The 12,795-nt window shown below is 48.6% G+C and overlaps 1 protein-coding gene across 1 annotated transcript; it reads left to right on the top strand.

The window, feature by feature from the left end:
- Positions 1–4,549: 4,549 nt before the first annotated feature.
- KNCN (kinocilin) lies at positions 4,550–11,774 on the top strand. Its single transcript, XM_044674821.1, has 5 exons — positions 4,550–4,700; positions 7,465–7,533; positions 8,994–9,068; positions 9,780–9,848; positions 11,713–11,774. The coding sequence occupies exons 1-5, from the start codon at positions 4,550–4,552 to the stop codon at positions 11,772–11,774; spliced, it is 426 nt and encodes a 141-aa protein (XP_044530756.1).
- Positions 11,775–12,795: the final 1,021 nt, after the last annotated feature.

Consider the following 12,795-nt stretch of genomic DNA (forward strand, 5'->3'; position numbering starts at 1 on the left):
CAACCTCATAGTCTTTATTAGAGGATGTTTCATTCAAGGGACTCCTCTTTTCTGTCCTAGAAAGACAAATGAGAAATTGGAAACAGTTCTTTGATGAGCTCAGTTTAGTGTGGCTGACTTTGATTAGAAGGAACCCAAGATCCAGCCCAGGGAGTGATAGACTTCACAACAGGGACAGCAGCTGAACTCACTGCAGAAAGAGGAAGCAAGAAAGACAAGCAAGAGAGAAAAGGTATCTTTGGTCCAAGCCATAATCCTGGCCTTAGTGTGAGCCCCAAGCCCAGTGGCGGGCTGAGCCCCTTCCCCAGGCACATGCTGAACCCCAATCCTGATCACAGGCAGCCTTCATCCTTGCCCAGCTTAGACTGACCCCCCCAATCTGACCCCCTGGACTAAGAAGCCTGTGCTCTGGTCTTACAGAGAACCCCTAATCCAGGCCACAGACTGAGCTCTGACCCCATCAGCAATCCCACAATCACCTGCTATTTAGTCTCAGCTAGGTCCAGGGGCAAGAGCAGGGATGATAGCTTCCACTTTCAAGGGTCAAGCTCAGATCCTGCTGAGAGGGTTGGAGTACCGGGAGGGGGAGGAGGGAGACCAGGAACTCTGGATATGATAATGAAGATCCTTTGGCATCAGGCATAAACAACCAGCCCCCACTACTGTGCGTATGATGGGATGGAGTGTGTCTGCTCACAGCCTGCAAATAAGAGGGGCTTCATGCACAATTATTCTGCTGCCTCCTTCTGCGACAGATCTGCGGGGGATAAATCCTCAGTCTTGGGGACTCGGGCTGTCATTTGTTGCCTAATTAGAGGAGTAATCAGATCTCATTCTAGCACAGAAGCTGGAGATTCGAACATCTGGGGACAGAGGCTGCTGTTATCCAGGAATGACTAGCTGGCCCTGGAGGAAGAAGGGAGATTATCAGGGGAAGGAGGGCTGTGTATATTCCCCATTACAGCCTCTTGGAGCTGGATGGGACCTCAAAGAGTGCCTACTCCATCTTTGTAGCAGAAATAAAAGACCTTTTACAAGCTCTTTGACAGGGGATTATCCAGATTGCTTGGTGGGAAGCTCATGACTTTATTTTTTAAACCTTGCTTTCCATCTTAGAATCAATATTATGTATTGGTTCCAAGTCAGAAGAGTAGTAAGGGCTAGGCAATGGAGGTTAAGTGACTTGTCCAGGATCACGCAGCTAGGAAGTGTCTGAGGTCAGATTTGAACCCAGGACCTCCTATCTCTAGGCCTAGCTCTCAATCCACTGAGTCACCCAACCACCTCCAGAACTCATTACTTTATAAGGTATCTCCTACCTTTCCCAAACCACTTCCTCCATTTCATTGTGATACAGCTCTCGATATTAGGTAACTCCTTGCCAAAATTCTCAAATAGATCCATAATCTTATTGATCATAACTCATCCATTGCTCCCATCTGGTACATCTAGTCTAAACTGACCTCTTTGTAACTTCCCTCCATTTCTCCTGGGCTCTAGAGAAAGGAAAGTGTGATCTCTCCTCCCTGCGGTAGTGATTCAGATCCCTGAAGATGACTCTCACATCCTTCTCTGATTCTTCGGGCTTTACATCCCCAGTCCTTTCAGCCCATCCCCATATGACAGGTATTCCAGGGCCCTCCCCATCCTGGCTGCCCTCCTGTGGACCCCCTGAGGGTAACCAACAGCCTTCTTAAACTGTGGTGCCCACAATCTATACCACGTGTCCCTGTTAGATACAGAGTTATCAGCATGTCGTCTCTCAAGCTTGGCACGTCCCAAGTACTGGATATGTGCTTGTTGACTGACTGAACCCAGTAGTAAAGCCTGCTGAGGACGCTGGAGTTCTCTCCTCCCTCTTCCCAGAAGCTCTGTCTCTCTTCATGAAAGCTAAAGTCACATTGGCATTTCTGGCAGCCTCCTGGCACTGCTATTGCTTATTAAGCTTGCAGTTTCCTTGAACCCCCAGATCCTTTTCAAAACAACTACTGTCCGTCCACACCTCCCTCCTCTTATAGACTTGTGAGTTTGATTTTTTTTTTGGAGCCGGGTTCGACTTTACATTTGTCCCCATTTAATTCCATATTATTAGATTAAGCTGAATTCACTTGCCTATCAAGATCCATTTGGATCCAGCCTCTGTCATCCAGTGTGTTAGCTCTCCCTTCCAGCTTTGGATCATCTACAAACCTGAGGAGCAGGCCAGCTCTTCCTTTATTTAGATCACTGATAAAAATGTTCAAACAGAACCTGGCCAAGCACAGATCCTTGAGGACCTGCACTATAGACCTCCTACCAAGTTGACATTAAACTATTAACAGTTCTCTTTTGAGTCCAGCCATGCCACTAGTTCCGCACTTATCGAACCCAGTTGGCATCTAGTCATTATCTCTGCATCTTTCCCACAAGAAAAGCCTGAGATACTTTCTCCTCTTTTTGTAAAACTTCTACCTTCTTAGAATCAATACTGAGTATTGGTTCTAAGGCAGAAGAGCAGTAAAAGGTAGGTAAGAGGGGTTAAGTGACTTGCCCAGGATCACACAGATCAATGGACTGAGAACCAAGCCTGGAGATGGGAGGACCTGGGTTCACATCTGACCTCAGATACTTCCAAGCTACGTGACCCTGGGCAAGTCACTTATCCCCCACAACTGCCTAGCCCTTCCTATCTTGGAACTAATACTTAGTTCTAAGACAGATGATAAAGGTTTGCTTAATTTTTTTAAAGAGCACTTGGGGGGAGGTCTGGAAAGATGGGGGATCAGGTTATGAAGAGCTCTGAATGCCAGAGGATTTTGTATTTGATGTTGTAGAGCAGTGGTTCCCAAACTTTTTTGGCCTACCGCCCCCTTTCCAGAAAAAATATTACTTAGCGCCCTGGAAATTAATTTTTTTTTAATTTTAATACCAATTAATAGGAAAGATAAATGCACCTGTGGCCATCACCATTCCCCCCTGGATCATTGCAGCACCCACCAGGGGGCAGTGGTGCCCACTTTGGGAATCACTGTTGTAGATGATAAGGAACCAATGGAGTTTACTGAAAAGACAGAGGGGTAACATGGGCAGACACACTTTGGGAGGATCAGGTTGACCCCCTAAGGGGGCAATGAACTGGCGGGACAGACAAACAGACAGAGTTGTGGCAAAGAGACCAACCGGGAGGGAGGTGATAAGTGCCTGCTCTGGGGTGCTGGCAGTGTCAAAGGAGAAAGGGAATGTATAAGAGACAGGTGACAAAGGCAGAAACAATAGAGCTTGGCACAAAGTGGTTATAGGGGTGATGGTGAGAGAATGGGGAGTCAAGGATGCCACATGCTGAGGTTAAGTGCTTGGGTACCTCAGAGGAGGAGAAGGAAGAGGAGGAGGATCCACTCATCAGAGAAGTTTGGCAGAGGGAATGAGTTTCGGGGAATGATCCTGAGCCATTGGAGGAGGGCAGGGCTCACGGGGAGAAGACAGCATCTTATCACCCCTCAGAAATCTACCTCACACTCTGTTAAAGGAGTGATTGTCAGGTGACACTGGAGCCCTGGGGGTAGGGGACAATTGGCCTTGGAGATCAGCAGGTTTATAGCATAGAACCAGGAATGTCAGAGCTGGGAGGGAGCTTAGAACAGAGAACAAAGAATGGCTAGAAAGGACTTCAGAGCAGAGAATATCGAATATTTGAGCTGGGAGGGACCTTAAGAGAGTATCGAAAAAAATATGAGAACAGAGAGGGCTCTCAGAGATCACTGAATCCAAACCCTTCATTTTACAGAGAAGAAAACTGGGTCATAGCACAGGAAAGGCACTAGTCCAGCGTCACACAGCTCAGAAGTAGCGGTCAGGATTTGAACCCAAGTCCTCTGACCCTCCCCCAACTAGGCCCTTTCTTCCACTACACCCCACTGCCCAATCTAAGCATGTGAGCAAGGGAGGCCACCCGGAACACCATCCCCTGCCCAGGCACGGTCTCCCTCCCTGCCCATCCCAAACCACTCCCCAGCTCAAGTTGCTTTGTCCTTATTCATAATGCAACCCCTGCCTTTATCTCCTGAAGAACCTGAGCCCTCGTGGTCTCTGCGTTTCAGTCCTCCCTCCCCACTTGGGATCACAGGGTCCCAGACAGCCACCCTGGAAGCAGCATTAAGCAGAAGCAAGATGTGTGGGGTAGGAGGAGCGGTGCCCGTGTTCTCTCTGAAGTAGTTGGGCAAAGGGCAGCTTGCAGCAGGGTGAGACATGGTCCTCCCAATCCTCCACGGCCCCAGCAGAAATCCTGCCTCAGTGGTACCTGGCTAGCAACCCTGTCCAGAGAAAGCCTTCTAGAAGAGGGGCTAAGATTGGAGGCAGAGGAGGATCCAGGGACCTGGGAAGGCTTAGGTGGGGCGCTGGGGCAGCGATGGACCTGGGACAGTTCCTGCAGTTAAGGCAGGATGCTGAGCAGCCTGCTGGAGTCTAGCGACAGCCAGGAAGAGTCGCCCAGGTTCTAAGGACCAGACAGGGCCTGGGCTGCTGCAGCCGAGAGCCAGTGGGTACTCAGAAACAAGGACCCGGCCAGCCCTACATGGATGTCTCCATCAGTGGCCGGGACTTGCGATGCCTGCAGCTGGCCTGTGCTGGTCTGGGCCTCCTGGCGGGCAGCATCATTATTGGGGTGTCTGTGTCATCTGCAGCAGCCGCTGTGGGAGGCATCTTCATTGGAGCTGCAGGCCTGGGTGAGTGAAGAGGGCTTGGGGGTGGGTGGGGAGGAGGGGGATTAGCGGAACAGTAAAGTAATTTGGGGAGGGGGTTTGAGTGGGTGGGAGGGGGAAGAGAATAAAGAGGACCTTCAGGGGGAAAGATGGCTTGAGTCAGGAAGAGAGGAAGAGGGCAGGTTGTTAAGAGATGAAGGCTGCAGGATACAATGGAGCCAGCCTTGGACTAGCATTCTGGGCCTGATTCTTGACACTCATCAAATGTGGGGACTTAGAGAAAGCCTTAACCCTCCTGGGTCCTCAGTTTCCCCCTCTGTCCAATGGGAGTATGTTCACTGTCTCTTTCTCGGGAATGCTGAGAACAAAAGGCTTGGTATTGTCATTGTTTCTCTCCTTCCTCCTCCCAACACCAATACACCTTGAGTCAGTACTAGCTGCTCCCAACGAAGGCCAAAGAGTCATCCCAGACCCCTTCTCTGCCCTCCTTGGAGGTCAGTAGTACAGCCAGGGTACATGGGCAAGGAAAAGAGGAGTCTGTTCATTCATCCTCTTCCTCCTCAGTCCCAAAGAGCTTCCTGATACTCTTCAGTGTTTGAGACAGGTAGAGAGCTCCTCATCTCTTGAAGGTCTGCAAGTGGAGACTAGACAAATGGCCCACTTGTGAGAGAGGCTTTGGCATTTCAGAGATGCCCAGATCTGGCCTTGGTCCAGCACTTTCTGCAGCGCCTATTCCCTTCCATTATTTGTACAGGGGAAAGGGAGGGCAGTGGTGGACTTTCTGGGCCTTGGAGGTGGGATCCGGTCCCCAGGCTCCCAGGTCAGCCCATGCCAGGCTCTGGTCTAGAGAGGAAGAAAGCAGGGGGTGGGGCTGGATTACCGGGTGTGGATTTCATAGTGGCCTCATTCTCCTGACCCAGAAGGAAACAGAATAGCCCATCTCGAGTTTACTTTACCTTATCTCAGCCTCTATCTCTCAGGTGCTGAGCCTCAGGCAGAGGGGCCCAGGGAGGGAAGCTGCCATCCCTCAGGAGCCAGAATGGGTCTCAGCATCCAGATGCCTTAGCTTCTCATCCTGGGGAAAAGGACCTGTGGCAGCGGGGCCCCAAAGTCCTTCCTTGCCACCCACCTAGAAAACCTTGCTTATGGTCCCCTACCTAGAGCGAGAAGGAACCACTGAGGCACCTAGCAGCCCCATCCCACTCTTCTGGGGATCTTCTGTGCAGTTTCTTTGATCCAGGTCCCTCCTCTAGCCTTCCTGGGCACACCTCCAGGGACAGAAGACTCGCTGCCTCTCCTCTTAGGTGGCCCACTCAAATTCTTAGAGGCTTCTTCCTGACATCAAGATGAAATTGGTGTCTCTGTAACTTCCGTCCACTGTTCTGCCCTTTGGGACCAAGTCCCATGAGCCTCATCCTTCTTCCAGAGGACAGCCTTCAGATAATTGAACACAGCTCGACTCCAGCCTGAACATCTCCAGGCTCTTCAAGTTACTGCTCTTTTGGCTTGTATCCGAGAGCCTTCGCCATCCATGCCACTCTTTGCTGGCTCTCTGCTGGCCAAGGTGTCCTTCCTGAAGTGGGGTCCCAAGCCTGGACACAAAGTTCTAGACACTCAGCACTGACAGTGCTTCATGGGAGATGGAGATGTTGGGGGCCACAGACACAAAGTCCAGGCCTGGCCCCAGCCCCAGCTCCTGCCACTCCATTCAGTTGGGGGAAAGTTTTGTACTGGGAGGGCTTTGGAGAGCCTCCTTCCTGATAATCACGGTTAGGGAATATTGGCAATCCATCCCTCTGTCAGTAAGTCCTTGTATACCTTCCCCCACCCCACAGGCTGTGTGTTCAAACATGTGTCAAGCCCTACATTGGGACAGACAGAGGAGGGGGTGGGGATGGAGGAAAGGAGGGGAGAAGAAAGAAGAAGAGGAGGAGGAAATCCGAGGTCTGCCTGCCCCTGGGCTTCAAGTTTCCCCTCTGTAAAGCAACAGAGGTGAACTCCGTGGTCTCTAAGACCTCTTCAAATTTTGGCTAGTGGTAGCCCATGCCAGCACTCCCAGTGTGGTTATAGAGGGAGACTCCTGACAAGGAAATCCAGAGAGTCGTGGGGGCTTCCTGCCTTTACTCCAGGGTCTTGTTATTGCTCAAAGTTAAATGCTTTATTTATAAATTTACAAAATCCACTGTTAGAACTTGCTGTGGAGCCCAGAGCCATCAGTCAGGGCTTCTGAAGGGGGGAAAAAAGAGCCTGAGCTGGGTCTGTGGGAGGCTGAAGGCTCAGCCACAGAGAGCACAGGAGTCAGGGCTGGGTAGGATGCTGATAGGAGGAACATCCAGAGCTCCCAGGCAGGGGAAACCATAATTCCTTGTCTCTTGTCTTCTCACTATTGCCCTCTTTTTGACCTGCTGACTCCTTCTCCCTCCTTCGGGACTCACATTCCTCCAATTCTCTGCCCATTTTGGATCCCTGAGTCCTTCCCTGAATCCTGAGTTTCTTCTCTCTGCCCAGCACTCCTACTCCCAGTCCACATCAACCTTTGCTCTAGAGTCACAAGCCCTGGGTTTACATTCTGACTGGCCACCTCTGTGACCTCTGGAAGCTCATGTAGCTTCTCTGGACCTCAGTTTCCTCATCTGTAAAAGGAAGGGTTTGGACACAGTGGCCAACTCTAGGTATATGATCTTTGATTGTCCTGTGAGATTGCCCCACAGAGATGGTTCAGACCAAAGGCAAAGGTGAAGGGCAATCCCAGTGGCTCACCCAGGGTCCTCCTTTCCTCCATACCCAGGGTTCCTCATTCTGGCTTATCCTTTTCTGAACTCCCGGTTCAATCTGGATCGATTCCTGCCTTCACTGGGTAAGTGTGAGCTGACCACCTGGTGACTGGGGGAGGGATGGAAGGGAGGTAGGGCACATGCAGATTTGTGACACTATGGTTGTATGACTGGGTGGGTGGCTGCTGGACTTCAGGGACTGAGAGGAAGTTCAGACCCTGAGCCAGGAGCTTGGGTTTGAAATCCAACTCCAGCATTTCCTAAGTGGGTGATCACCAGCTTGGTATGTCCCTTAACCCACTGAGCCTCAGTTGTTTCATCTGAAAAAGAGATGTCCTACCACCTGTAGCCCTGAATTCATTGAGGGACAAGTTCTTAAGAGCTTGGGTGGCTGTTGACAGGGAGTGTGTGTGTGTGTGTGTGTGTGTGTGTGTGTGTGTGTGTGTGTGTGTGTGTGTGGCCGCCTGTGTGTATCTGCATCTGTGTGGGTTTGAAACCTTCAGAGATGTGTTTAGATGTTGCCATGACAACAGCAATGCCTTCGAGGACTTACATCCTGCTGGAGGACTCTTAGACAGATTTAGAAAAGCTTGTTGCCCTCCCCCCACTTCCAGCCAGCTAGGCTTCTCCTAGTCTTGGTTCCTCCCTTCAGGTACTCAATCCCACCCCACCTCTCCACAAAGAAACTGTGCTGTTGACAGGGAGGACCAAAAATAGGAAAATAAAAAGCTAGCATTTTTACAAGAACATTAAAGTTTGCAAAGAGCTTTACAAACATTACCTCATTTTATTCTCTTAGCAACCCTGGGAGAGAGGTGCTATTGTTGGGTTCATTTTTACAGATGAGGAAATTGAGGCAGACAGAAGTTAAGTAAGTCACTTGCCCAGAGTCACAGAGATAGGAAGTGACTAAGGATGAATTTGAATTCAGGTGTTCTTGACTCCAGGTACCACATTCTATCCACAGAGCCATCTAGTTGTGGTGCCTACAGTGTATGCCATTCAGCCAATATGCATTTATTAATGTCAAGCACTGTGCTAAGCACTGGAGGTGCCAGGAAGTTGCCAGGTGGAGGACAGAGAGCCAGTCTTACAGCTGGGAAGACCCAGGTTCAAGTCTTACATATTGGCAGGGTGACCTGGATCAAGACATTTAAACTTTCAGTGGCCCTCTGTGAGAGAGTGATACTCTCAGACCATGAGTTTCAGGGAAAGATGCTAATTTAGGTGTTTTGTCAATAAGGAATTCCTTGAACTGATGAAATCTCCCAGCTCTGTGCTATGTATTGGGGATACAAAGACAGAGATGATGCTTCCTGCCATTCAGGAGCTTTTATTCTGTTGTATACTGATGAATCAGTACAAGAAATACTTAAAGGGAGACAGAGCTAGAGGTCAGCAAGCCAGAAGTGACAAGAGCAAAGGTGGATGTCCCATTTAAGAACTTCCCCTCTCAGGCAGGTCCATGGAACTGGGGGCCCAAGGTCAAGGAATCAGCAGACAAGCTTTCTTATCCAAACTGAAATCACATCTCATCCTGCAGGGAATCTAAGGATCCACCCTCAGCCTGGGAACAGTGGAGAGGAAGGAGCATCCAGTGATGGAGGGAAGAGTGAAGGTAAGTGTGAGGTACCCCAGAGGCTGCCTAGAGTTTGTTTGTCCTTCCACCTGGTCCCAGCCCCAGTCACAGGGAGGAATCCATTACTAGAAGATTCCAATAGAGACAGATTGACTCCTACTCAGGGATGTTGTGAGGGGAAATTCTTGAGTAGATACAGGTCAGACTAGATGTCTTCTAATGATCCCTCTAACTGGAATTCTGGGATTCACCACCTCCCTCCCTCCCTCCCTCCCTTCCTCCCTCCCTTCCTTCCTCCCTTCTTTCCTTCCTTCCTTCCTTCCTTCCTTCCTTCCTTCCTTCCTTCCTTCTTATAGTTAATCGACCAATCATCCAATATTTATTAAGCACCTAAAGGTTCTCTTCTGGACACTGGAAACACAAAAGCAAAAATTCAATAGTTCTTGTCCTTAAGGAGTTTATATTCTACTAGATGTGAGGGAAGACAACAAGCACATATATCTGTGGATTCCAGATAAATCCCTTAGAAATACAAAGTGATTTGGGGAAGGGAGGATCTGTAGACCTCCTACTTTCACCAAACCCTGCCTCCTCTCTTCATCCCAAAGTCATTAGCTCCATCTCTATGACTCTGAAACAGGGGGGTCCCAGAACCCATCCCACATAACTAGGATATCTCTCCTCCCATCACCCCTCCCCAGAATCTTCTTTCTGTCCTTAACAACAGTCTTGTTTTTCCCTTCCTCCAAGGAATAAGGAGCCATCTACCTAACACTCTCTCCACTGTGAGCCGGACTCTAGAGAAGTTGAAACCTGGAGGTGGCAGTGCTGGTGGGAGCCGGGGGATGGGGGAGGGCTGAGGGATCTTAGGATGGAGACTGCTTGGAAAAATCCCACCTTCTGCTTAGGGATGCATCACCCATCAAATTGGATAAGAATGCAGCTCCCACTGATCTCCTCCATGCTTCTCCAATCTGGCTGCCTTGGCTTTCTTGGGCTATGCCACTGGAAAGGAACCCAGCCAAATAACCCTAAACCCCAGGCAATTCTAGGATCACCAGAGCAAAACAAGAGCTGAAAGAAACACAAGAGGGCATCTCTAAAGCAATGGGTCATCTTGAAGCTGGACACCTCAGCACCACAGAGTCCAGTCCAAATAAGTTTCTTCTGATTACTGATGAATGGTGGCAAGAGTGCCTGGGTCCCTGAATGACTGGAGACTTCCTCAAAAGTTCCATGGAGCTGAGAAGGGAAAGAGGAAAGCCGCAGACATCGGGCGGGCACCAGGAGGCAGACTCCATCACGCCATGTCTCTATGTCCTACACGTATGGCCCTAAACAGACTGCACCTGGATTTCTTTTTTCAAATCCACTGCCTTATTTCTTTGTCAGACCCACAGTCTGGTTTCTTTTGAGACTGCTTCTATGAACCTAATTCATTTTTGGCCCACTGCCCGGTTTCATTTTTAAAGGCTGGGAAATTATATTACTTTTAAGGCTGGATCACAGTTTCTTTGAAAAGCTCACCAAGCTGATTTCTGCCTGACTTCTCTCAGATTTAGGCAGAGGACACTAAGACAAAAGTCAGGAGATCACATTCCAGCTCTTCCACTTACTGGCTATGTGACTTTGGGCAAGTCCTTTCCCTTCTCTGGCCTCCATTTTCCTCATCTGTCTAATGAGGTCCCTTTCCAGTCTGTGAGTCAATGGTCTCTCCAAGGACATCAACTACAGAAAAGTATCCTCTCCCTTGGCCCGGACTGAGCTTCTTCAACTAGCTCAAGGCCCATCTCCTACATGACATCTTCCTTGCCTGGCTGACTTTTCAGCATGACAGTGAATAAGCCAGGGGCTCCTGAACTTCTAGGATTAGCTGATATCACATTAAGGGGAGACTCTGGAGAACAGGGTTGGGTTCGGGGTGGGGATGGTGAGAAGATTCTAGGCTGTGCATGGGGCACAGCCCCATGGGTATCTTTCCCCTCCCTAATTCCATTGTTTCCCCCTCCCTAATCCTCCATATAGTCTACATCAACTTTCCAACTAGCTCACTGTGAGACCTTGGCCTATCCCTTTTCCTCTCTAGATGTCAGTTTCTAACTCTTTGAAATGAGGGGGTTCGACTGGATAAGTCTTAAGGGCCACCATTTAAACCTCCAGGACCTGACTCCACACACCCCAAAAAAAGATGGACATGAATGACTAAGAATGGACCTGGTCCATGCTTTTAGGTCTCTGTGTCTTTGATATCCCTTATATGTAGAAGGTCTTCTGTTTTTCCCTTTTTGAAATAGCCTCGAGAAATGAAAACAGCCTGAAGTCTGGAAACAGAGAGCCTGCATTTATCTCCTGCCTCTGTTACTTGTCATCTATGACACTTTGGGCAGACTCTTCCCCTCCCCAGGCCTCAGTCTCCCCATCTGTAAAAAAAAAGAATTGGGCTAGATCAAAGCTTCTTAAGAAAGTCTCCATGGTATAAACTTGGAAGGGGATTGTTATTTTTACCAACTCTTAATTTAAATCTAACTTTTTTCCATTGTGAATATTTTTAAAGCAACCTGGTCACTTTGCAATCAATTCTTTGATTGTGGTAGCTCAAGAAACAAAGGACAATACAACATGGTCCTTGGTCCTCTGTGTTCTTTTCTACTTCAGGAATGGTTTCAAACTGGTGGGGAAAGAGGCAGAGGGAGCCAGGAATCGTCTAATCTTGAACTTATCTCTAAGCATCACCATGACATATGATAATCACAATTTGAGGTTCTTGTCTGCTATCCAACAAGTGGATCTACTGTTGGAAAGGCTGTAGAAGGATCCTGAACCTAGAGATGGAAGAAATCTGATTGAACCTACATTTTATAGCTGTAGTGAGGCTGTCTCCCTCATAGGGGTGTCATTATGTGGCTCTGACAAAGGCAGAATAGACATCTCTAGCCTCTTCTCCCCTACTTTTCTTCAAAGGAGCCATTTCCTATCAGGAGAAAAATCAGAATTTGGGGGCCAGACTCATGGCCACTCTGCTCTCCTCAGAGAGAGAGGGTACTGGGTTAGAATGATATCTATCCATTCCTTTAAATATTATTCATTTGGGGGTATAGATTTCAAGTTTGAGCTGAAAATCTGATTGCTGTTTATTATGGGGGCAGGTAGAACCCCAACCTTATATCCAAAGTTTTAATCTCTTCCCACCAAATACCAGTTCCACAATTAACACTCAGGACAGACTATCTAAGTCAATAGTAAACAGATATTGGGGAAAGTATAAATAGACAACACAGGGTGAAGAAATTCTCCCATTGGGAGTGAGGTCACAGCTCAATCGAGAGAGTCCCAGATCTCACCTAAGAGATTTCCCAGAATCTCTGGTGTATCAAGCTGAGGATGGGGACATGATGGAGACTACTAGTTCTTCTTATGCCATCTTCTTCCTAAAGTCTTAGTCTCCCTCCAACAACCTGAAGTGGTTTGGCATTATTCATCATTGGTCTCTCAAAGCTGGAAGCCAAAACCCTAAATGGTAGTGCAGTACCTGAAGTTCTCCTTTCTCCTACTCTCACCAACTTCACTCTACCCTTCATTCAGGTTCAGGTATTATTCTCCACCCACAAGGAGAGAGTCTCATACCAGGTTTTGAGAATCACATTATACAAGTGAGGAAACTGAGGCCAAAGGAGGTGAAATGACCTGTCACTTGAAGTGAAAGTGTTTATACAGGCAGAAAGCATCACCACCGGTATTCAAACCTAATTCAAATACATTCATTTTC

Source organism: Gracilinanus agilis, chromosome 4, assembly GCF_016433145.1.
Source record: "Gracilinanus agilis isolate LMUSP501 chromosome 4, AgileGrace, whole genome shotgun sequence".
NCBI classification, from domain to species: Eukaryota; Metazoa; Chordata; class Mammalia; order Didelphimorphia; family Didelphidae; genus Gracilinanus; species Gracilinanus agilis.

What these genes read in the sequence shown, in the direction of transcription:
- KNCN (XM_044674821.1), top strand. Translation starts at nt 4,550, where the DNA reads ATGGATGTCTCCATCAGTGGCCGGGACTTGCGATGCCTGCAGCTGGCC. An exon ending in CATTGGAGCTGCAGGCCTGG is followed by an intron (nt 4,701 to 7,464) that starts GTGAGTGAAGAG and finishes CTCCATACCCAG; the next exon opens with GGTTCCTCATTCTGGCTTAT. An exon ending in AGAGAAGTTGAAACCTGGAG is followed by an intron (nt 9,849 to 11,712) that starts GTGGCAGTGCTG and finishes GTGGGGAAAGAG; the next exon opens with GCAGAGGGAGCCAGGAATCG.